Source organism: Gavia stellata, chromosome 18 (genome assembly GCF_030936135.1).
Source record: "Gavia stellata isolate bGavSte3 chromosome 18, bGavSte3.hap2, whole genome shotgun sequence".
NCBI classification, from domain to species: Eukaryota; Metazoa; Chordata; class Aves; order Gaviiformes; family Gaviidae; genus Gavia; species Gavia stellata.
Genome location: NC_082611.1, coordinates 800,570 through 824,868, shown reverse-complemented (window position 1 = coordinate 824,868; position 24,299 = coordinate 800,570). Strand labels below are relative to the sequence as shown.

The 24,299-nt window shown below is 61.4% G+C and overlaps 1 protein-coding gene across 1 annotated transcript; it reads right to left on the bottom strand.

Moving 5' to 3' along the window:
- Positions 1–7,002: 7,002 nt before the first annotated feature.
- On the bottom strand, positions 7,003–21,232 carry HS3ST2 (heparan sulfate-glucosamine 3-sulfotransferase 2). Its single transcript, XM_059826520.1, has 2 exons — positions 20,745–21,232; positions 7,003–7,621 (listed from the first exon to the last, which is right to left on the bottom strand). The coding sequence occupies exons 1-2, from the start codon at positions 21,230–21,232 to the stop codon at positions 7,003–7,005; spliced, it is 1,107 nt and encodes a 368-aa protein (XP_059682503.1).
- Between the last annotated feature and the right edge of the window lie 3,067 nt (positions 21,233–24,299).

The following is a 24,299-nucleotide window of genomic DNA, read 5'->3' as shown; positions in this document are numbered from 1 at the left end:
CTGTGATTTGTGTCTGCGCTGTCTCTGTGCTGCCCAGGCAGGTGGGTGCCGGCATTGCTGGGTGACGCCGCAGCTGTACCCATCCTGGGGAGGGGTGGCAGGGCCTGGGGGTTCAGCCAACAGCATGTTTCTGTCCCTTGCTGCAGCCTGATAAAATAATAGGAGGAAACTTGACCTACTTGAACGTATCAGCATCCCAGCTCTTCCTGAGCATTAATCATTTCCAAGGGGTTAGAGATTTCTGTTAATGATCATATTTATTTGCTGCCCAGCTCCGTGTTGGGGGGAGGCAGAGGGTGTGTTAGAAGTGTGTGTAGCTCGGTGCAGAGGCACGGCCGTGGGGGGGGATCCTAACAGCCAACGCCAGCCAGGGAGGCGAGGGGCGTCCGGCCCTGGAGCATCTCAACACGAGGACAGGGCTGGGGCTCCCCCACCACAGGGCTGCCCCCGCCCACCGCTCCCAGGGCCTCCCTTGCATTCCCCATCCCCGCCGCTGCCAAGAAACACAGAGCCAGCAGTGAAACTGAATCGTGTTAATTAATAAGAAGTTAATCAAATTTTCTTGATGGTCACGGCGCTGTGATCCCACCTTGGTATGAGAGATGAATGATGCTCCTTGTGCAACTGAAAATACTTGGGCTTAATTTAACATGCAGGTCCAGCACCGCAGCTCAAGCTTGCTGTGGGGAGCGCGCCGCCGAGGCAGCTCCTCTCGGCTGGGGCTGCCAGGCACTTGCCTGCTAATAAAGAATAACTGTAGTGCTCCCGCGGCTGCTCACGGCTGGGGTCAGGGTCTCCTCATCAGGAGACAGGGAAAGTAAATAACGGAGATGCTAAGTCGAAGTTAACATCTCTGACTGGGGGGGTCTTACGATGGTCCCACTGGAGACGGGGCGTTCAGGGCCATTTAGGAGGAGGAGAGGCTGCTACCAGGCAGGAGCGGTGCCGCCGCTCCCAGGGACATGCCGGCAGCTCTGCTCTCCACGGGGCAGGGCAGGGTACTTGCCAGCCATGTAAATGGGCCCTGGGAAGGTTTCCCTTCACCCAGCGCATCTCAAGAGCTCTTTAGCATGAAAAGGATCAGGGACCACTTAAATCGCATTCATTACGTTTAAGTATTTATGAGCTGATAAATATTAAACAGCTGCTCTCCAGGGTTCAAGCCTGAGTGACCCAAGCAAAACATGGTGCACACAATGGCCATGGCCGTGCTGCTGGGGCAGCTGGGGCCATGGGACGTGCTGCACCAGGGACAGCTTCACACAGTCGCATGCACCCTCCTGCTAATTGGAGTCAAGTGTCTCTTGGCACCTCCTGGCATAGCCAGCACCTTGTGCCTGTGCTACTGGCTTTGCTGGTGGGGCATGAATCCTGTGGGTCACCCCATGGCGGCTCCAGGCTTGCTCTGTGTGGGCACAGCCAGCATGCAGCCCCCCTTGTGCTCCGCTGTGGCTCTGCAGCTGCCGTTAGAAAAGCAGAGCTGAAGCTGGTGGCATTTACCTGGCAGCAGGACAGGGGTTTGTGCAGAGAGCATCTGTTCTGGGCAATTATTACCCACGAGGGAGGTGAGCGCCTTGCCACTGCTGTCCCTGCACTGTCGAGGAGGACAATCAGAAATCCCAGGGCCCCTGGCCATACAGGAGCTCCTCCGCTGCTCCTGGTTTCACCAGTGCCGCCTGGGTGCTGAGCACAGTCTCCGTATCCCGCAGCACCCGGTGGCTGTGGCTCCTCAGGTGCCTCGCCTGCGCCCACGGGAGGAGCAAGTGTGTGCGGGGTTTGCTCGCCGTGTGCAACCCGCAGCAGCTTCCCAGGCATGCCAAGTGCTCCTGCCAGATGTGCGGGCTGGGACTTTCCCCTAGGAGGGAAAGCTTTGGGGCCGGGATGTTCCCTCTGCACTGTGTTCTGCCCACGGCTCGCGGGGGCTCACACAGGTGGTGGGGAGCTCAAGCCCAGCACGGTGTCTGCAGGGCAGAGCTGTGCCCCTGCGCGCTCAGCTCCAGTTCTGGCACCCTGTTACTGCCGCCCAACCCTCCCCTGCGGGCAAGCTGGGCTCGGCACGTTGAACCTGGCACGCACGTTAATCACGTCAGCAAAAGGTCCCCTTGTCGTCCAGTCTTTGGAAACTTTCATCAAGGCTTTGTGGTACGCTCTAGAGAAGCTCTCCATCACCTTTTGCGAAGAAACACTTGCCTTAAATCATGTACCTTCTGGCCCAGTAAAAATTATACAGTGGTCGTTACAATTTACATGCTGGCTTATGAAGTTCACACTTAAGAAAGCGTTTTCCTCCCGACTGTTACAGCTGTTTAAAGGTGTGGGAGCTGCTCAGGGTGGCAGCGGGATAACGCAGGACACACTTTTTAAAAAGCCAATTCCCTGTGATTTCACCACGGGTCTCGCTCCCGCTCAGGGCCATACTGAGCGTTTTGTGAGCGGACCTGAATGGTCACTGACGGCAGCCACGGAAGAGCCCAGTGCACACCCCCCTGGCATCCCCGCTCCTCTGGGGGCATGGCCCCGCACCAGGGTCCTCCTGCTCCTCACAGGTGACGGTGGCAATCCCAGCACACCGAGCACCGCTGCAAACGGTCCGCCTCCCTGGGCGGTTGGAAACCATCCTCTGGTTTGGTCGCTGCCAGACACACCATGGCTGGACCTTGAGCCAGTCCCACCCTTTCACCCAACGCCTCTCCTCCCTGACAGCGAGCGGCCCTGCGCGCCTTGGCCGGATCTCACGGCGGTCACAAAGCCAGAGCTCCGAGCAGATTTGGGCACCAGGAGGGGATTAGTCCAGCTAAGCCGGTGTGCTTGAAATCACGCCGTTGTGTCTGGCGGGACCTGCCAAAATTTTGGGGCTCATGGAGGGAGGAGGAGGCCAGTGATGCATCGTGGTGCTCACTGAGAGCCTCCGTGCTCGGAGGGTGGTGGCTGGAGCAGGACCCGTGCTCAGCGGGTGTGTCTCTTGTTTGCAGCGTGGATGTGAGCAATGGTCCTGAGAGCGAGGGCAGCTCCGCAGCCCTGCCTGCCGGCTCTGCCTGCCCCTGCTTCGGGGAACCCGGGCTGCTCCCCCGGAGCCTCTGCCCGCCCGGGGGCTGTGTGGCCCCTGCCTGCGCGGAGGCTGGGGCAGTGAGGCGGGGATGGCGTGTGGCTTGTAGGAGCCAGCAAGAGGCACTTTGTGTGTCCTGGGCCTCGTGGCCGGAGCGGTGGCTCTGGCCCTCCACATCCCCTGGGCTGGGGGCATTCATCGCCAGGAGGACCCAGGCTGGCGAGGGGGGCAGCTCCCTCTGGCAGCCCCCCTGCTCGCTGTCGGCGTCACCAAACCAGCGCTGCTCCACGTCCTTACCAAACCCCCTGCCCTGCCTCTTCGGAATGCAGATTGTCTACTCTGAGGCTTTTTAAGCCGTGCTTTAAGAGCTCCTAATGTGATAAGCATTTTCAGCACAGCCTTTCCTGAGCCCTCATTTGCTTACCCTTTGGAAATCTAATACTTGATTTAAGCACATTTCTGCTCCCTCCATTTGTAAGGACAAATGTAAAGTAATTGTTTGATATTGCAGCGGTTTCCTCAGGCTCCAGCTCTAATTTCCCACTAATACAGTATTGTCAGGGGGATCAATCTAACCCAGCACCTTCTGCCTTCTTGGAGTGGATTGGAAATGGCTTTTCTACTGCGAGGCTGGGATTTGTGAGTCTCGCTGTGAATGTTTTTCTCCTTTAAAGGAAAAATCATACAACAAAATATCCTGTCTGCTGTAGACAGCCGTTAATCTCCTGCTCTCCCTCTGCCTGCCCACAGCTGGCTCTGGGTACCCTCACTGCTGGGTCTCCCCACAGCTCCTGTGGCTGCTGCTGGATGATAGTGGAGGGGATGCAGATAGGGCTCTGTTAGATGTCCATTAATTACCTCCAATTTTTTCCTATTAGAGCTCACTGGACAGTAATGACTTCCAGTAAGGCCTCTCAAACTGGTCCGTGGTTGCATTGCATCCCTGCCCAGCCACATGCATTGCTCTGAAGCATCCCCTGGCCCCGTGCCCAAGGACGGAGGGTGCCTGGGGCCGTGGCTCCCCGCAGTCACCTGTGCCCTGGTCGGGCGGCACAGCGTTCTGGACACATTGACAAATCACCCCGGGTTTCCAGCAGCCCCGCGGCTGACCCCTCCCCAGGGAAGCCTGCGGTGCACACAGGGAGCACCGGATCACGAGGCGGGGGAGCAGCCTTGTCCCAAACTAAGCCCGTGGTCCTGCCCAGCCATGCCCCCTTTCCTGGGCACTTGTCACAGCCCCTGCGCCACTGTGTCCCCGAGGTGTGTGGAGCCAAGCGGCTGCTCGGGCTGGGCTCGGGCCGACACCCCCCGTTCTGCGTTTGCCTTGTGCAGCCCCAGCAGAAAGCACAGGTTTCAGAGTGAAACGTGTCCATAAGCCTGCCTCTGTGACCCATCAGCTCCGGGGGTGCCTGTGTCCCCCACACCGCGGGGTGACACTGTGCCCTCCTGGGTCACAGCCACCCCAGGAGGACCCCCCCACCCTTTTGCCACTCTCCCCTGGCACTTTCTCCGTGGCCACAGTGCCGCTGGAGGACGAATCTGAGTGGAGCTGGCCGGGAATCGCCCTCGCTGTGCTCAGCTCCACGCCGGCAGCGGGCGGAAGGAGCCTGGGGAAGAGGGGTTTGTCCCTGTCCTGTCATACCCTGGGCTGTTCTGCCACTGAGCACATGGGGATCTAACAGCCGCCAGTGCCCCGAGTCCCGGCCCTGGCGTGGCACCCACGCTGTGCTGCCAAATGCGGTGGGACCCTCTCGGCCCATGCGGCCGCTCCTGGGCTGCTCCCTGCCCCAGTCAGAGCCCGGCTGCAGAACAGCACCGACACCCATTTGTGGAGGTATGGGGGAGAGGCTGAAGGCACGAGCTGAGATTTAGATGCTAGTGGTAAATTGCAACCTTTGACAGAAATGCCTGAGATTTACTGTGAAAATCAATAGATGATTCAAACAGTCCAGCACTCGGAAAGGCAAATAACACCACTCCAACAAGAGCTGTTATTGGTATTCATGAACAGTGGTGCTCATTACAGGGCCTGCTAACAGGTTCGTAAGATGAATTGCTGCAGAATGGGATGGGGCTACGTGTGTGCATCCACAGAGTGGGCGATCCCCTGGCAGGCCAGGACCCCACGCTGCCCAGCTGTGCCAGCGCGGTGATCGGCGGCTCATCCCCGTGGCCGAGCCCTGCGGGAGCTGCCTGGGCCCCCGGCTCCCCTGGCTGCTCACGACGTGCTGGGCTGGGAGCACAGCGGTGCTGAGCCAGGAGCACAGTGATACTGTCCCTGGCTCTGAGCGCCCGAGGATGCAGCCCATCAATCTCAGCTCCAGGCAGGATGCTGAGCTGAGAGAATTCCCCGTCCCTGAACACGCCAGCAGTCAGAGGGTGGTTGGTCCTGGGCTCAGCTCAGCAAGGTGTGGGGAGAGGTGTGGTGGCCGCAGGAGGGGCAGCGACGGGGCTGACCCAGCCGTGGCGAGTGGCACCTGCCTGTGTGCTGCCGGACACCGCAGTGCTGCAGGGCTTGGCCGGGTTCGGGGACCAGTGGCTGGGCTGGTGCTGAGGATGGACCCGTAGGGAGCAGGGCTGGCGTGGGGGGCTCTGCTCCAACACTGCTTGGAGAAGGTGCAGCAGCTCCCGGCTGGCACAGCCGTGCTGTGGCTGGGTGAGACCGTGTAGGAGCTGCCCTGGGGCACGTGCACCTTGAGGCACATCCCCAATGCCTGGCTGCGTGTGCTGCAGCTGCCGCTCTGCTTCGCGCAGCTGAGGCAGGGCAGGAAGGGCTGCCTGCAGAGCCTGCCCATGGCGCAGCACCTCCACCCGGGCCGGCTGCAGCCGATGGGGAGGTAAATCAAAGGACAACCGTGACTAATGCAGCAGGAGGTGTGCAGAGGCTGGGGGGCCATCTAGCAAAGCGTGCAGCACTTGACATTTCAGTGTAATTGTGGGGTCTGCTAGAACAGCCAATTAAGTTCAACCATAAATTACTGCTGCCTGCGTGTAATGCAGCGTCCGTCCCCCGGCACCTGGCAGGAGGTGGCATTAACCCCGGGGTCCTCCTGAGCGGTGCCACCACCCCTGTGAAGCACTGTGCCACAGGTCCCCTCCTCGCCGTGCCAGGCTGATCCGCTGTCCTGCCCCGAGCCCCATGCCTGCCGCCTCGCCTGACCCACGGGTGCAGTGGGGCTTTGCACAGCCCCCGGCAGCACTGCATGGGCAGCAGTGCAGCACCGGGCTGCCCAGCCTTGCCCTAAGAAAAGCCCATGCATATGGACCGGTGGTAGCCGCTTTTATTTACACAAAGGGATCACATGCTGAACAAGGAAACTAGTGCCACTAAAGTACCCGTAACAGCAGGATTCTGTGCTTTATTCACAGGACAAAATATCGGTACAACATTTTTCATAGACTTCTTTTTCAAGCAGATACATCTCACTGTCCTCAGGGTTACACACTGCGTTTAAATGACGAAAGGCAAAGAGGAGCGGACGGATCTCTGCCCGCCCCAGCACCACGGTGGGACGTGGCCTGGTGGGGACAGCCCCACGGCCGCTGCCTGCAGTCAGGGGGTGTCCAGGAGCCCCAGTTTCCTTTGGGACACAGAGGAGGGATGTGCCTTGGAGCAGCCTGCAAATGGGCTGCAAGACGGGGCCATCACCGTGGCCGCAGAGACTGTGTGGCGGTAAAAGCAAATGGGACCCCACGGAGCAAGCCACGGCACCACTGACCTGCCAGGACGGGCAGTGCTTGCCAGGCACTCATCCCTCAGTGGCTGTGTATGTATTCCCCGTCTCGGCTTGCCCTGGAGCATCCTGGTCTCCCGAGGGCTGGGGAAGCCCCTTGCCTGCCTCTGCTCACGGATTCTGGGCAGGACGGGCTGGCCGGGGGGTCCTGGCTCCAGCCCCCCTGTGCCCCCCTCATGGAAGACTGCAGCCTCACATCACCACGGCTCTGCTCCCAGACGCTTATTCCCACCTGAAGTCCTGCCCGACTGTTTCATAGAATTTGATATTATAAGGTCTATAAAAGTCCCGAAGCTGCTCTATCACCTCGGGGTCTATCTGCACATGAGTCCTGCCTTTGGACTTGCCCAGGCAGCGAGGCAAGCCGCTGCTCTCCGACTTTTTCAGGCAAGGAAAGCCTTTTGTCTTGTTAAAGTAGAAGTGCTTGTCCGTGATAACCCGTTTGATGCCCAGGAAGTCCTGGACTTTGCCCATTTCCCCGGCTGGGTCTGTGATCAGCTTCTCCCCACTGACAAAGTGGATCTGGGAGAGGGGGAAGTACTGGAGCCAGCTCTCCAGGTGCACGGCGTACATCCCGATGCGGATGGCGTTCCAGGATGTGTCCACCAGCCCCAGGCTGCGGTTGCGGAAGGACAGCCCCTCGAAGGTGGGGATGTCTGGCTTCTTGGAGAGCGTCTGCGTGTAGTCTGAGATGGCCCGGGTGACCGGATTCCTCACCACCACGATCAGCTTCGTGTCTCGGGACATGTTGAAGATTCGCCGTGGTGCCTCCTTGGTGACAAAGTAGCTGGGGGTCTTCTCCACTGTGATCTGGCTGTCGAGTGTTCGCGGCATCAGGCTCCTGCAAGCGAAGCAGAAGGTGATGGTGAGCAAGGAGCCGGGCGAGGCGTGGCACTGGGAGGTGGTGTCCGCAGCATGGGGCTGGCAGCGTGTCCCCTCCCGGCAGGACAAGGCAGGCACAGCTCCCTCCTGCAGCGCTGCAGAGGGCCCCTGGCCGTGACCGCCTCCTGGGTCCATCCAGCCCCAGGGGACCCCCGTGCAGAAGACAGGGACACCAGCAGCCCCGCTGGCACAGCAGCAAGCAGCGATGCTCGGCTCCAGAGGGAGGCCAGAGCCAGGCGGGACAGAGGGCAAGGGTCACGGCCAGACCTCCGGGGACACCGGGGCTGCGCGGCAGCCGGGGCTGCTCCGTCCCCATCGCCGGTAGTGTCATTATCAATGCAAGGAAAGCACTGGAGCTCAGTCTGCAGCCGGGTCCTGCCACCCACTCCGGTCGCTGGCACGGAGGCATTACCCAGCAGACAGTCTCTGCTGGAGCCTGTGCTCAGCCTTTCCTCCCCCATTCCTATACCAGTTGCCTTTTGCAGAAGAAATTACGGCGGCTCCTTCCGGAATTACTGCAATTATGTGGTGTCTCTCCTCCCTGATCACATTACGGTGCACCTGGCTCCCGTGCTCCCCGTGCCGCCAGCATGGCAGCGAGCACCACGCGCGGGGCAGAGGAGGGTGCCAGCCCAGGGGTGTGCTGGCCTCCAGCACCCACCGGGAGCACAGCCCCCTCATCCTGCCTTCATCCTGGAGGTGGGCAGGACGTCAGTGCTGCCTGCATGCGACCCTTGTGCCCAGAGACGGCAAAGGCTGCTGGGGCTGGGACGCAGGAGTGCGATGGCTGTGTGACGCCAGCGCCAGAGAAGCTGTGGGGAGTGATGGACACAGCCCCAGGTGCTGCGCTGCTCCTCCGGCAGGACCCAGGAGCAAGGGGCTGCCCAGGGACATGGGGCTTGTGCCCACGAGGGTATCACCCACCCTCCTGGGGGCTTGGTCAGGCCCAGTGGCTCCAAGATGGGGTCCTGTGTGCACCCGGTGGTTTCTGGTGCAGGGAACTGGGCTGCAAGGCCAGGGAGGGAGCACCAGACCAGGAGAAAATGTAGCATCCCTGCAGCCCAGCTTAGCACTAATTAAATCATTTGCTTTGACATGTGAACATCCAAATCAAATAAAAACTAATGGGATGGAAAGATTTATAAATTGGTCTTGTATTACTAGAGTAAACTATCAAATGCATCTCAGCCAGATTCATGGCGCCGTGGGTCCCCTGGCTCGAGCGGGCAGGAGTGGGCAGGGGGGGCCTGGCTGGAGTGGGTAGGGAGCGCCAGCAGCCAGGACAAGGCCAGCGCCCTGCGGGTAATGACTGGCACCAGCACCCACGCCGGGGAGCGTTTTGCTGCCATGACAGCTCTGGGCACGCTGGAGCCCTCCTGGCAGCAGAGCCACGGTGAGCTGGGCACCTGCCTTGGGGCCGCTGCCCTCCTACCCCAGCCCCTCGGGGAGAGGCGCAGGCTGGCAGAGCACCTTCTATTCCAACTATGTTCATTGCTCAGAAGCATCTGCCACTTTTCCCACTTTTTGCAGCACAAGTTCATGGCTCGTGTTCATAAACTGGCTGGTTTGGATTCAGCTGTGCAGCAGAACACAGGCTGAGAGGCACAGTCAGGCGCTGCCTGGGGAGAGTTTTATGGGGAACTATGAAAAGTGCCTCCAGGAGTGGGGTTTTTTAAAAACAGAGCCCGTATGTTTAATGCGAGGTGCCCACAGATGCCCAGCACAGATCAGCACACTGGCTGCCAGAGAGCCCGTGGGCAGTCCGGCCACAGGGACCCCAGGGAGCAGAAGGGGTATCCCCAGCTCTGTCAGCTCCCACTGCACCTTTCCAGGGGCACAGCAGGGCTCTTCCAAGAGGAAGAGGTGAGCTCAGCCAACCTGCTCCCCTCACGGACCCAGGGAGGAGCTCTGGTGCACAGCAAGCGCGTTGCGGTGAGGGGGACTGGGCAGCAAGGCTGCTGCCCTCCAGCTGCATCTGCACCCTGGCAGCCCCACGGCACCGGCAGCAGCCGCTGTGTGAGCCGGTGCATCATTAACTCAGCTCGTGGGACTCCTTGTGAGCCCCCCGATCCCCCACACCACCCCCCCACCAGGGTCTGCCCCAGCTGGGCACTGCAGCGGGTGCTCACCCCTGCAAGGGGACCTGGGGAAGGAAGCTGGGGAGGAGCTGGTACGACACTCACTTTAATAGACTTGGAGCTATGGATGTCTGGGTAACCCAGCGAGGCCTCGGGACAGAAGCAGTCAGGGAAAGCAAACACCAGCAATGCTGGCTGCAGCAATTGAGCTGGAGAGAGCGAGGCACTGATTTATTCATGGGATAAACCCTGCACAACCGCCACGGCCATGCTGCCTCGCTGGCATGCTGCAACACGGGTGTTTCAGAGAGCTGCATCAGTCCAGAGACCGAAACCAGACACCTCCAGGGAAACCAGCAGTCACTGCAGGGTCCCTAAAGCACGGTCCCCAGACTCCGGCTTTGGGGCTTGTGCTGTAGAGAGAAACACAACGAAAGACCTAACTGGGAGGAGATACAATAGCAGCCCACAACATCCTGTGTGACAAGGGGACCACAACGGAAGACCCGGGGAATTGCAGGGGGTGGCAGCAGGCGCCGAGGGCAGTGGGTCCCCAGTGGACCCGGGACGTTCCCTGTGACGGTGACGTGGGGACAAGAAGAGGCTGTGGTCCAGAGGGACTGGATGAGCAGCTGGAAGAGACCCGTGGAGAGATACTGAAGAGACGTGCCCAGAGGTCTGTGCCAGGCTGCTGGGGAGCTACTGGGGACGATGGCCGAGGCTGGCCTCGCTCCCCCGGTTGCTGGCACAGGGCCACGGTCCCCGTGCCCTGCACAGCCCCAGAGCTGCCACCCCGCTGCCCCCTCAGCGAGGGGACGGGGGCTGTGTGAGGGGACGGGGGCTGCCTGTCCTGGGGCAGCATGGCAGCCAGCCCGCACACCCTCATGCGCTCTTGACCTGTACCCTCATTTGCAAAGAACAAACTAATTCGTTAGCATAAATTAACAGGGCTGTTTTACAGAGCTACCTGAGCACGGACGTGGCTTAATTGGCCTTTCCCACTGCTCTGCTTCGAACCCCATAAATCCCGATTATGATTCCCGTTGTTTAATGACTGTCAGGAAATGCTAATTTGGCGGCAGGCACCACAGCTGTATGTCTGTATCACAAACAAGTTTCATCATAAATCAGTGCGGGACAGCTTTGTAAGTGATTCACTATTACAATATATTGGTGGAGAATCATAAAACTGCTGTTTCATTAATGGCTCATCTTCAGGCTTGTTAGACTTTCATTACGTGAGCTATTAGGTCCATGTATTCAAAAAATGAAATTACAGGTTCTAATCCATTACGAAAAACACAAAACCTCTGCATAGTAAATTACTGAAATGAGACGAGTTGTTTTTTTTTAAATGGACTCCCAGTGTTTGCTGCTCCTGAACAACAGAGACTGCTGAGACAACAAAACACAACCCAAATAGATAAATAAATCACCAGTGAAACCAAGCAAGGGAGAGAAATGTCACCCAGGCATTCATCTTTACGTTAACGGCGGGATCCCCAGGGCTGCAAGAGCGGGGAAATGCATTGCAAACTTAATTACAGCTGACTTTAAAATGATATTTTTGGACTTCTGCATTCACAGAGTTATTTGCATACAAATAGCATGTCACATAGTTTTAAGCCCAAGACTCGCGTGTTTAGGCGTGAAGGTAGCCAGGTCACGGTGCTGCGCGGCTGGGGCTCAGGCAGGAGCCGCTCCTGTCGCTTCGGGGACCTGTCCTGGGTGCCTGCAACTTTGCTAAAGATCCCCAGCCAGCCTCGGCACCGGCTCCTGGCACGTGCTGAGCGAGCCACTGCCGGGCGGTGCCAGAGCTGACGCTAGCACGGTGACGGTGACATACTGGCGACACAGGCGAGGAGGGATGGCTGGAGCACTCGCAGGTGCAGAGAGGAGACACCAAACCTGCCGTTCTTGGGAGAGCTGCTGGGTGCTGAGGGACGGTCAGCGGCTGCCTCCTCCTGCGCCAGGCATGAGGACGGTGCCGCTGGGAGGGGGATGGCGTGGCTGCCCTCACGACCCCGCTACATAACGGATCCCCCCGTGACGGTGGAGCTGGCTGGTCGCCTCCGCCACAGGAGGGGCAGGGGTGGCTTTGGTGGTCTGGGAGGGCAGCGCGAGGCTGCTTCCCTTGGCCCCAGCCCTCCGCTCCAAGGCCCCTCCGGTTCCCCCGCAGTGTGACAGCGCTGCCCACGCTGGTGTCACACCAGCCGCTGCCAGCACTCTCCCCATCAACACGGTCAGGCTGGAGAAACACTGAGGCTTTCCCCACCTGGCAGCGGTCCACAAGCCATCCGCACCATATCCTGGTGACGGGAACCTGCGATGCGGCAGAAATGGAGGAGGTCAAAAACGCTGATGCTGAGTGAATACCAGGGCAGCTCTGCACAAAAAACATTAGGGACGTAGTGCAACAAACTCTGCTCTGGCCTTGCAGCAATGCCGTAGGCTGGAGAGCAGAGCAGCCTGTCCCTCCCCTGCACCCGGTTCCCTCTGAGTGTCTGGCAGAGAAAAACTAGAAGGGAGGGTCACGAACGTGCCCAGCGCCGGCCCAGCCCTGCCGTTCTCTGCAGAGGATGCTGTGCCTCGCCCCAGCCCGGGCTCCCGGCCCAGGTGAGAGCTGCTGCCTGCTCCACTGCTCACACCCACCTGCAGCTGCAAGACCAGAGACACAGCCTCAGCCCGTGGGTGCCCTCCGAGGAGGGACAAGCCTCGGGGGGAGGTGTCGGAAGCTCTTCCCAGCAGTAACGGTGGGATGCAGCTCACCCCTCATTGCCCACAGACGCTGTTCAGCAGCCACAGGATTTTCACTTCATTTGCTTTTCATTGCTCTTGCCAAGAAGACCGATACTTTGACCAACAGAGGCATTTAATTATCAGGGGCATCACAGCTGCCCCCAGGACAGTCTGTCAGTCAGCGGCCGCAGGCACGTGGGCTCAATGGTGCCCCTACAAACACTCCCTGGGGCTGGGGGCTCCCACGCAGCAGGACCTGGGCATACTGGGGGGGCGCAGGGGGCATCCCCAGCACCAGCCAAATCCCTTGCTCAACGCATTACTCTGGCTGGAGAGACAGCATTGATTCCTCTTGAATTAGAGATTATTTTCATTATAGTTACTCAATTCTTAAAGCCCTTTAGTGCCATTTCATATGGGCTTTAACGCTCCCTTCCAACCTGCAGATTTAGAGGTTGCGTTTGCCCACGTTATGGGAGAGGGGACACACGTCAGGTACATCCAGTCGCTGCACAGCCCAGGAGAGCTGCTGTCCCCTGACGTGGCCAAGCCAGTGTCACTATGCCCCATGGCGCCTGGGAGCTGGCACGTCCCTGGGCAGCCCCCATGGCCCCACAGCTGTGGGGCAGCAGCAGCAGAAAGCCCGGCCCCGGCTGCGGCTGTGCCGGTGCGAAGGCAGCGCCTCGCCCTGAAGGAGTTAACTTCTCACCAGCACCTTTCCTAGACCTGAATTATTAATTTTCTTATAATCTGCCTTTGGGCACCCCACAGCCCCTACAACACTCCCACATTAAAGAAACATGTCCTCCCTCGCTGGCTGCACTGCTTTGATGTCGAACATGCGTGAAACACTCTCCCAGGGAGGAATTTGTACAAAAATTCATCAGACGATTGAGATATTGCAGATAAGCGTGCGTGGGGAGAGCGCCCATCCAATAATCCCGTTACAGCACTGGCCTCTCCATCCAGCCTGCAGCGCACGGAGGAGAGCGGGGCAGCTCCTGGGTAAATATTTGCCTGCTGCAGCTCGCTGTGTGCGAGGACGTGGCAGGCGCATCCCAGGCTCTCCTCGGAGGCTAGAGACTGACGTGTGCATAATTCTGGACTCCATCCACTCATTGGCATAAAAACAAACTGCTTAATTTGGCAAAAAATCCCAAGTGCTGGCTCTTGTGATGAGGGTTGTATGCTTTCCCTCTTCCAGGTGACGTCACAGGCTCAGCGGCTGCATCCGGGGACGCTGCCCGCGCGCAGGCAGGGAGAGGGGAGCCCACCAGGATGGGAGCCAAAATCCCCCAGCACAAGCGAGCGCCCGCTCGCCGCCCTCCCAGCGGGGCCGGACCGGCTGGGGCTGACAGGGCGGTGGGGCAGTAGCGAGGGTCACTGCTCTGCGCAGCACCAGGGAGCTGGGAGAAGGGTGGGCTGTGAGCGCATTTCAGCTGCAGCTTGACGCGCCAGAGGCGAGCACAGAAACTCTTCTAAGAGCACAGACTGGCATCAGGATGGTCCTGCGCGACCGCTCCACCTTGACCCGATAGCAGGTCCCCTCCCCACGCCACAGCCTGCCCCTCGCCCCCTTGGCTGGAGCTGTGCAGGAGGGCTGCCTGCCACGCTGCCCCAGCAGAAGCAGGGGAAGGCACAGGCAGAATCCCACCGGCAATGGTGGAGTGAGCTCCGGCTGCTGCACGGGAGTAGGCACCGCAGCAGGAGCCCAGCCCTGAGCTCCCTGCGCGCTGCTGAGGGCTGTGCTGTGCCACGCTGTGCCATGCTGTGCCGTGCTGCAGGTGCACACAGCTGACAGCCACCACTGGCTCTCGCCTGGTGGCCCAGTGCTGCCGGGCTCAGCAGGACTGCGGATGGCATCAGTAGATGAAAGCTCAAGCAAAGCTACACGGAGGTTTAAGCAAAACTGGGTCAAGCATGCAAGAAACTGAGGTGTGAGGAAGATAAAAAACTCCCCAGCTGAGTGACATTGCAGCGGACATCTAGGACACAGAGACACCCCAGCTGAGAGCCCCACCGCTGGTGCTTCGCAGCAGAAGACCCCTGCGAGGAGGTCACGGGGCAAACAGGAATCCCCCCGGCGCTGCTGCTGCATCCCCTCCCCTGACCCGCTAAGGCTGGCAGCACTACAATAACGGGGTTGGGGAGAGGGTTGACCCTGGGAGCAGGGCTCCTGCAACGCTGAGCGGAATGGTCTTGCTGCGTCCTCCCAGCCTGCGTGGTTCAAGCAATGCACCGTTCGAGAAATGCACCGCATCCACCCCAGGCAAACGCTGCCCTGAGGGACTGTGGCCCAGGCAGCAGCTGGCCCAGCCCCGCGTCCTCGTTGCCACCGCCCCGTGCTAAGGCAGCCTCAGATTTAATGACGGATCGGCTGCCTTTAATAAATGTTTATGTTCAAAGAATTTACACCAGTGCTCACAGACAGCTAATGAGGGACATTTCAATGCATAAAAGCAGTGTGAACATAGTAATTAACTTTGTTGCTGATTCATTTTTAATCATTTAAATGCTCCAGAGATTTGTGGTGTCCTTCAAGCCAACAAAATCTTTTCCAAAGGGCACACTGCTGATGCCCTTCATGCACACGAGTCGACGTGTTAACTCCCATCTTCCTAAGTAACTGTCCAGCACTGACCTAGGGTCCAACAAAGCCCAAAGACCGTGCCAAGGGGAGCACGGCTGGGAAGCGGTGGGAGGCGAGGGCTTCCCTGCACCGTGCTCGCAGAGCCCAGCTCTCCAGCCGTGCCGCTACTGCTGGGTTGGGGCAGACAGCCCACCCGTGAGCGCACACACCCCAGCCTGCTGTGAGCCCAGCCACTGGGTGAGGCCCCGTGGCTCATGGAGAAAGGCTGGGGTCTCCCCCTCTCCGGTCTCCCAGGCAACTCCTTCCATAGGTGAAACTTTAAAAACAAATACTCATTTAAAAATATCACCTAACATGCCCCAACTCTGCAGTGATTCCCTAGTTAAAGGCTAGTGTCAGAGATATGTTGCCCACTTGGGGATCTTCCAGTGCTCAGGAGTGTGCAAATGGACGGGACAATGTGCCGGCACCAAGAACCACAAGACCAAGCGGCGGGTCCTGGAGACCCCACGCCACACACCAGCGCTGAGAAAGAGCAACACCAGCCACATCTAACATGCCTGCTGCCAGGGATGCACCTGGGACACGATCATCGTGCGGAGGGTCCAGGGCTGCAGACACCCAAAAGGGCTGGGTGCTGCCGGCTGCGTGCTCGGGCGGCTGCTGTGCTGCCGGAGGGTCTTGGGCACCGCCTGCCCCGGGAGCCTGCTCTGGTCCCCGCACACAGCCCGGTGGCAGCGCACACACCCCAGCTGTCCCCAGAGCACACACCGCGTGCAGACACCGCAGACAGCGCCTGGACCCCGCGATGCACACCCAAGGTCACCAGGGACCGATGGCCCTTGCTTGTCAGCTTCATGAAGCATCCGCACCCATGGCCATGCCAGGTTACGAGCTGGATTTTGTGCTACCGAAGCGAAGGTTAGAATAAATTGCAGCGTTTACAAACAAGGTCACGGAAGACAGAGCAGGAACATGCATCATTAATACTGAAGGCTTGGCGCCCTGCGTGTATTTACCTCCCTGCATTTCTCCCAGCGCCTTAGCAGGGGAAGCCCTCCCTGGGCCTGAGCGAGGGTCTCCGGGGCACCCGGGCCCACCCAGAGGAGAGCAGGGCAGGACTGCTGCCTGAAGGCAGATGTAGGCAAGGCAGTGACCAGGGAACACGCTGTCTGCAGGGCAGCTCCTCACACAAAAGTCTCTGCCAGAGGTTTCGTACCCATTCCTCAGAGTCAAGGCACTCTCTGAAGTCAAGGAAATTTCAAAGCATCCTTGAAGCTTGCTGCCTTCCTCTCTTCTTACTAATTAACTTTAGCAAAATGCACTGTCAGTCAAGCCCACAAAACAGTCCGTGTTGTTGGGCAAAGCCTAATGGGCTCCCATTTGCGTGTGAGCCAACCTGGCCATTAGCAGAGAGCAATTAGCAAGGCGGAGTGCAGAAGCCGGGTTTGCCCGCTCCCTCCTCTCCCTCCCACAGGCACAGGGACGGCACAGCGATGCTCCCCAGCGGGAGGGGTCTGCTCCCCCAGGACAGCCGCAGTGCCCACCACTCAGAGGCCGGCAGTGCTCCTCGTGCTGCCACAGCCCCAGGAGCACCCCGAAACCAAACGCAGCACAGGGGGCACGGGGCAGAGCCCCAGCAGTGGGGGTGCCCCCAGGGACCTGTCGCACCAGCACGTGGGGAAGCCCGGGCTTGGCCCAAGTGCCATCCCTGGGACAGGACTCAGGCAGGTGGATCCGCGCGGGAGCCAGACGGGGCTCTCCGCTGTGCCAGCGCCTGCCTCCTGGCTCGGCTCCTGCAGACCGGGGTGCAGTGGAGCCTGCCGGGCAGGAGCTGGGCTCAGCCCGCAGCCAGACCTGCTAGGAAAAGCCCCTCTCTGTGAAAATAACGCTGGAGCATCTGACAGGGTTACTCAAGAATCCTAGGGAGGAAAAGTGTGCCCCGAGATGCTGTAATTACAGAGTCACCACTCAAAGTTAACTGCAAATTACACAGCGCTGTCTTCCCTGTGTTCTGGAAAATATTGAAGGTTATTGGCACACGCTACCTGCAGCAGGAAAAGCTCTATATTGAACATTTAGTCCAGGATTGGTAATGAATCGATATTCCCCTGTAGCTGGCTGTTTGGTTTTGCTTGTCTTAAAACAGATCTTGCTAAAAATACCTTTCCTGTAGTGTATCTGTAGCTAATGAGGTGGATTAGAGAGGCTGATGGGAATCGGAAATGGCATGGGTGTTTTGGGTCTGAAGTCGGGGAGCAGGCAGCTCCTGGGCAGTGGTCTGGCGCGGGGGAAAGCAGAGGGTCTGGCTCTGCCAGCGTGCGTCTCCCAGAGCGGAGGGAGCCAAGGCCGCCCCGGGCGATGGCAGGAGCTAAGACAGGAGGCACCATGAAAACAGCAGCTGTGAGCAAGCACGACATTTGGAGCTGGCAAGGACAGGCGGGTCAGGAGATGTCCCCTCCCGCTGGTTCTGCCACCTCCGTGTCAGACCAACTCCGAGGCAGGGGAAAATGTGGAAAACCAGGAACTGATGTTTTCGGAGCAGAGGGGCTCAGCTCTCACGCTGCTCTCAACTACATCGAGGATGTACTTGGTCGCTCTGCTTGGCTCCCCACTGGGGCGCAAAATGGGAAGGATGGAGCTGGACCGGGGCTCCTGCAAGCGAAGCCTCTGCTCGTGATGGAGTAAGACTTTGCCTTTGTGCCTCTGGGCTACCTGCAGAGACCTCACCGCACCACGGTGCTCCCCAAGCATGGGAGCATCACTTCTCCCTGGCTGGCAGCTGGGGTTGGCCTCCGGCTCCGGCCAGGAGCAGCCTCCCCGCCCCAGGGTCCCGGCAGGGCAGCCCTCCCCAGGCAGCTGTTCATGGGGTCAGCTCTGCCCTCCCCGGGACATGGCTGTCGGCACGACCCAGCTCTCCTGCTCCCTGGTCTCTTGGCAGAGCGACAGGAGCTCACCATGCTGCGGGTTAGACCTGCTCCACATTTAATTGCTCCACTTGCAAGGAGGAAAATCAATTCCACGTTTTATACATTAGCAGTGTCTGTGCTTAAGTTTTGGCACATTTGTGAGGTTAAAAAAAAAAGTAATAAAACCAGGGAAGTGTCATTTAATTGTTTTAGCTGAACTAATTTAGAGGCTCCGCTGCTCCAGCGTCCTCTCTCCATCGATCCGGACGCAAAGCCAGGCCCCGGGCAGCACACTGCTCACCCAGCCGTGCTCCCATCCCTGCCCCGGCCTCACTCAGCAGCTGCCCGTCGCCACTGCCACTCACTGTCACAGGCTGCGTCCCTTCCAGTCACAGAGTCCCTTCACATGGAGGCTGAACCGTGGCTCGGGATGGGAGGTCGGCTGCTCCGTGCTCACTGCTGCAGCCCCTTGGTGCCTAAGTGCGTGCAAGAGGGGGACATGGCTCCCATCTCCTTGACCAGCACTGTGCTGGGTGCCCACGGGTGCCCTTACGTACCCCAGGCAGGGTCTGTCCCAGCCCTTCCCTTCACTCAGACAGGCGCTGCCCTGGCTGGGCTCTGTGGCCCTGGGCCTCCTGCAAGGAGCCACGAGCACTTCTGCGGGACCAGCACCGCGAGGTTCGGTCCTGCACTGCCTGCGAGGCTCCCAGCCCCGGGCTCCCCGCACCGATGGTGCGCAGGAGAAGCACAAGAGCCTGGAGAGCTCGCAGGGCCAAGGACTGCATGGGGGGACTCCAGCTCAGGACCGGGGCGGGGGGGGGCGCTTCCCAGCCGGGCCCTAAGCACACACAGCTCCCCTCTGAGCGAGGGGCTCAGCCAGGACTCATGTCCTGCTCCATTGCCCATCCTGCCACTCTGGACACCCTTCAGACAAACCAGTGCTGCTCCTCTCCTTACACGCCTGTATCTCAGGGCTGCTCCCAGCTCATTTGCTTTTAGGTGACGCAGGATGGGTGACAGTGTCTGACGTCAAGGGCGGGACAAACAGACCTGCCGTGGGGCGAGAGCAGGCGAAGGACACGGCTGCATCTACCCTCCGAAGATGGGAGGAACTGGGCATGCTGCAGGACAGCCTTAGGAGAGGGAAACGGCTTCAGCGAGCTCTACCCGTGCCTGTCCTGGCTCTCCTGTCACCCGCCATCCGTACCACTGCAAAAGGAGCTGAACATTCCCGGCTGCAGGGTCTGCTGTGACCCGAGTACCACACAGGGCAGTAGACGTGCCTGCATCTGCAGACAGCCCTCCCCATGCGGTGCCTGAGCTGCCTCCCCAGGCACGGACCCCAGCTACAACGGCTGGAGCACAAGCCCGGTGCCCAGCGGCGGGTGCTGCTCAGAACAGCTCTGACCCGCTCACAGTCAGAAACCCGCATCCTCACACCACAGGCATGACTCGTGTCTGCCCTGTAAGGAGACAAACCAGCACCCCAGCAGAGCTGGGAGCGAGCACCGTGTCACAGTGCCTCCTGACCTGCTTGGCAGCCAGCAAGCACTGCCCTGCTCTGGACCGGGAGACATCTCTGCTGGGAAACCGCTGCTGAGGTGGAAGGGCAAGCAAGCTTGGTGCGTGGCCCAGTGGGCTGCCTCCCACCACCCACCACAACGCTCCAATGCGCTGACTGCACCAGGTGTCCTTCCCTCTGCTGCGAGGTCGCAGGCACCCGGGGCTGGACCGAGCCCTCCTCTGCCTCCTGAGGCTGATGCCCAGCATGAGCACAGGGGCCCTGCCCGAGAGCAGCCCAGGGCTCCTGCGGCGCTCCACGACGGCGCAACAACCAACCACGGGTACGCTGGGTGGGACAGCACGGGGAGCAGGAGGCGAGCTGCCTGCAGCACTGAGTGCGGGGCCACGGGCAGGGGATGAGCCCACGGGCACCGTGACCTGCTCCACGCAGTACTCACTGCCTCCCCGTAAGCACCGCTGAGCTCCTCACAAAAGCCTTTACTGAAATAAAAATCTCACCATCTCCTGGTGGAGATGCACTCACTGTTCTCTGCAAGTTATCAGAGATCTCAGACAGACCCGCACTTATCCGAGTTCAGAGAGACAAGACGGCGGAGGACAGGGACTGCCCCTCTCACAGAGCCAGGGATAAGACCCGACGGCAGAAGGGCGCTGAGGCACACTGAGCGGGGCTGCAGGGCGGGCAGCCATCCTGCGGGCTAGGCACTCACTCGTGTTTCGGAGGCCCCTTCACGCAGGCGAGTGTTTCCCCGGACGGGATGGGAGCCCTGTCATTGTCCCGGCAGGGCGCGGGCTCGGGCGGTGCAGCCGCAGCGCTGGTGTGGGCTCCAGCAGCCGTGTCCCACGGCCGGGAGGGAAGGAGCCGGGCAGGGCGGCGGCACGGCCCCCCGCCCGGAGCCAGCCCGGCCCCGGCCCCGCGCGGCACTGCGGGAGGAGGAGGAGGAGGAGGAGGAGGAGGAGGAGGGAAAACTCCGCGAGGGCGGCCGGGCGACAGACTCCGCCGGCAGCACAAGGCCGCCCGCCCGTGCGCACCGGACCGCCCGCTCCCGCCCCGCCGAGGGACGCGGCAGCAGCCGCCGCGGCAGCGGAGCCGGGACCCGCGCCCCGCGCCCCGCGCCCGCCGCCGGAGCGCGGGGCAGAGGGCAGGGGCTCGGTGGGCGCCGCGCCGGGGCGGGCAGCGCTGGGACGCCCGGGCGGGGATGCCCGGGCGGGCGGGGGCCGGTCCCGCGGCGCCGCCCTCACCTGTACCACTCCAGCCCGCGGTCGTAGTTCCGGTCGAAGAAGTGGGGCTCGGTGCCCAGGGCGCGCACGTCGGGGTGCACCCGGATGAACTCCAGCACGGCGCGGGTGCCGCCCTTCTTCACGCCCACCACGATGGCCTGCGGCAGGCGCTTGGCGCCCGGGCGGGCCTGCCCCGGCGGGCCGCGGGCCGGCGGCGCGGGGGGCTCCCGGGGGCGGCGGGCGGGCGCGGCGCTGCCCGGGGGCTCGGCGGGGGGCGGCCGCCCGCACGGCCGCGACTTCTGCAGAAGTTTCTTGGCGGCGGCGGCGCTGCGGGCGGGCGCGCAGCGGGCGCGGGGCGCGGCGGGGCCGCCGCAGCAGCAGAGGAGGCTGTAGCAGAGGTAGGAGCAGGAGAGCGACAGCGTGAAGAGGACGAGGACCCTCCGCGCCAGCCGCCGGGACGGAGCCGGAGCCGCAGCCGGGGCCCGCCCGCTCGGCGCCCTATGCGCCATGGCTCCATGGGGCCGCGCCGCCGGGCATGGCGCGGCCCGGCCCGGCGCGGCTCGGCGGGGCGCGCCGCTGCCCCCGGGCCCCCGCGGCGGCGGCGCCCCGCAGCCTGCGCGGCCGCTCCGGCATGTCCCGCGGCTACGCGGCGGCGCGGCCGGGCCGCCCCGGGGGGCTGCGCCCGCCGCCCCGGCCCCTGCGCGCCCGCGGCCCCGCCGCCGCGGCTCCCATCCCCGGCGGGCGCGGCGCGGCTCGGCTCGGCTCGGCTGGGCTGGGCGCGGCGCTCGGACGGCGGCGGCTCCGGCTCTCGCCTCCGCGGGAAGTGCCGGGGCAGAGGCGGCTGCGCTGCTATTTAAGGGGCCGCCTGACGTCAGCTCCTCCCGGAGCCCCCGCGATCGCTCGGCGGCCGCAGCCTCCCCCGGCCGGGCAGGGCCGCCGGTACCCGCCGCGCCGAGCCCTCCCGCCCGGGCTGGGGCTGCCACGGGGCCGGGGCCGGCCTCGCTCCCCCGCTGAGCCCGGCCCCCGCCGGCTCTGCCCAGCCCAGCCCAGCCCTGCCCGGGCGCGGCCCCGGTGCGAGCATCCCGCCCAGCCCCGCCCCGGCCGGTCCTCCGGGCTCCGCCGGGGCTGGAGGGCAGGGCCGGGCTGGAGGCGCCCGCGGTCCTGCGCGGCCCTGCAGCGAGTCCTCAACACCCAGAGCAGCCGTGCGGGACCGGGGGCACCGCCCGCAGCCGCACAACCCCCGGGCCCGGAACGCGAGCCGGCACCGGCGCGGCGGTGAGCAGCCACCGGCTCGGGAGCCGGGCAGGCAGGGCTCAGCGCTGCGCAGGGGCACAGCCGGCAGCAGGCTGGGTAGCCGCTGGCAGCGAGGCAACGTGCCCAGGCAGACCCCAGGCATCCCCCAGCCCCCGAGGGAGGGGATGGGAGCAAGGAGGGGCCGCCCCGCACGGCAGCAACGATCTCTGTCCTCAGCGAGGGCAGGAAGAGCGGCCATCGGCCGCGGTGGTACCGCCGGCGAAGAAGAAGGGAAGGCTTGAGGAAGACGCAAGAACTGAATGTCTCTGCCAGGCTGGGGATGCTCAGCCTCGCCTGCATGGTTGGTGATGCCGCACAAGCAGTCTGACCCAGGAAAACCACAAGGCTGTTGCAGGGTATGGGTGCACGTTGTTCTGTCCCCACCCCTCTGGCTCCCTCTGCTTCCTTCCCTCTTGCACCCTGACATCCCAGGCTTCTGCTTGGTTGCTCGTGCTAAAGCCAAAGGGCTGTGTGCAGCACCGCTTAAACATTAACAGTCATCGTCCCCGCTTTCTCAGCACAGAAAGCTTGTTCAGCTGCAGAAAACTACTTGTCTTGTTACTTGGGAAGAAGGATGATAATAGAGAGAGACAGGCAAAAAGTGCCAGCCCAACACAAACAAGGATGCTGCAAGCTCCCTGGCAGCCAGTCCAGGGTGGGGATGAGGTTTCCTCTTGTGCAACACCCAGGAACTTGGTGCAGATAAAAAGGAAGATGGAAAAGGCAGCTGAAAAGCAGTGCTCTCTGCAGCCTCTTCCACCTGTGCTGGTGGGGGAGCCGTGGGATTGGACCTCCCTGGGAGTTTAAATCTAGTTTCTTAAGGAAGAGTCTGCTGACTCAGGAGACCTCCGGAACTGGAGGACAGGGGCTGAGTCCTCATGGGGCCAACCTCATCATCCTGACGCGCCAAAATGACCCACAGGGTTTTGGCATTTGGGACATTCGGTACCATGTGTGCTGCTCCGTGCGACAGCAGCTTCTGCCTGGGAGGGCTGGGCACCAGCACCCCTGTGCGGGTCAAGGTAGGGAGACAGCCGTGCATCCAGTGTCAGCCTGGAGGAGCCCCCTGGCACTGGGCTGTTCCTGGCTGGTGCAAACTCACCCACGTCTGGTGCTTCCACCGGGCCGTGTGCCCTCCACCTGAGCCAGCGCAGCGCCAAGCAGGGAGGTGGCACTGATGGAGCCCAGCCCCTCAGCCGGGGGATGCTGCCCTGCCCCGGCAGCGATAGCAGGGCAGGAGCATGGGAGCGGGGGTACCCAAGGGGCTGGGCATCGGCGGACTCCCCTTCCAGCGGCAGGAGGTGTCCATCACTCAGTTCTGCTCCATGACAAACAGCCAAATGTGTGGAAAAGTTGCTTTTTCCATTTTTAGCCATTTTATTGCCTCCATGTGGTGATCCAGCCTCGGCAGCAAACACATTGCTTAAGCATGAACATTAGAGGCGTCTGGATAAATAAAGCTGGTGTGGATGCCTAGACACCTCCAGGTTTCTCTGCCTGCAAGGGAGGAATGTTTTGTAAAGCTGACAATTTTGCTTTCAGTCTTTGTATCTTTGCAGGGCATGTCTTTTCCATGACATGTTTGCTGTTTACACCCCGCTCCATATAAACAACAGCTTTCTGGTGCTTTCGGCACACTCCCGGCCCTGCCACCTGTGCTAACAGGAGCCCCAGGAGTCAGCCCCGAGTGGGATCTCGCCGCGGGGGGGTGAGAGCCAGGCACTGTGCCGCTGCCAGAGCTGCCCTGGTGTAACGGGAGGAAGGAGCCCTCTGAATCGCTGCAGGAGAGTCCCCTCTCATCAGCCAGCGCCTCACAGCACAGGGGCTGCAGGAACGACTGTGAGCTCTGGAGAAGGTCCTGCCTCCCCTTCTGCCCCCCTTCACCCACTCCTGAACTGAGCTGGCACAGTGTTTTTCTGCCAGCCTTACCCCTTCCTCTGTCTTTGCTCCACCTCTGTTAGCGTCTTTTCAGGCTTCCTCCAGTGCCCCCCTCAAGACCCCCTTGCCTTGCCCACACTGAAGGCCCCTCACAGAGTCCTGTCCCTCCCAGGCCAGTTGCAGCTCATTGCGTGGGTCTGGATGCTGGTTTGCCCCAGGACAGTTTCTCCAAATGCCCCCAGGAAGCCTCTCACGTTCCTCCCTTCCCAGAGCAGCACCTGGCTCATGGGACCACGGGGGCTGTGGCCAGACAGCACTCATGACACAAACATCATGGAAGGGATTTGGAGCTTGTCCTCGTCCCTCAGCCCTCTTGCCTTGCTTTCCCCCCCGCCCCGAGGCACT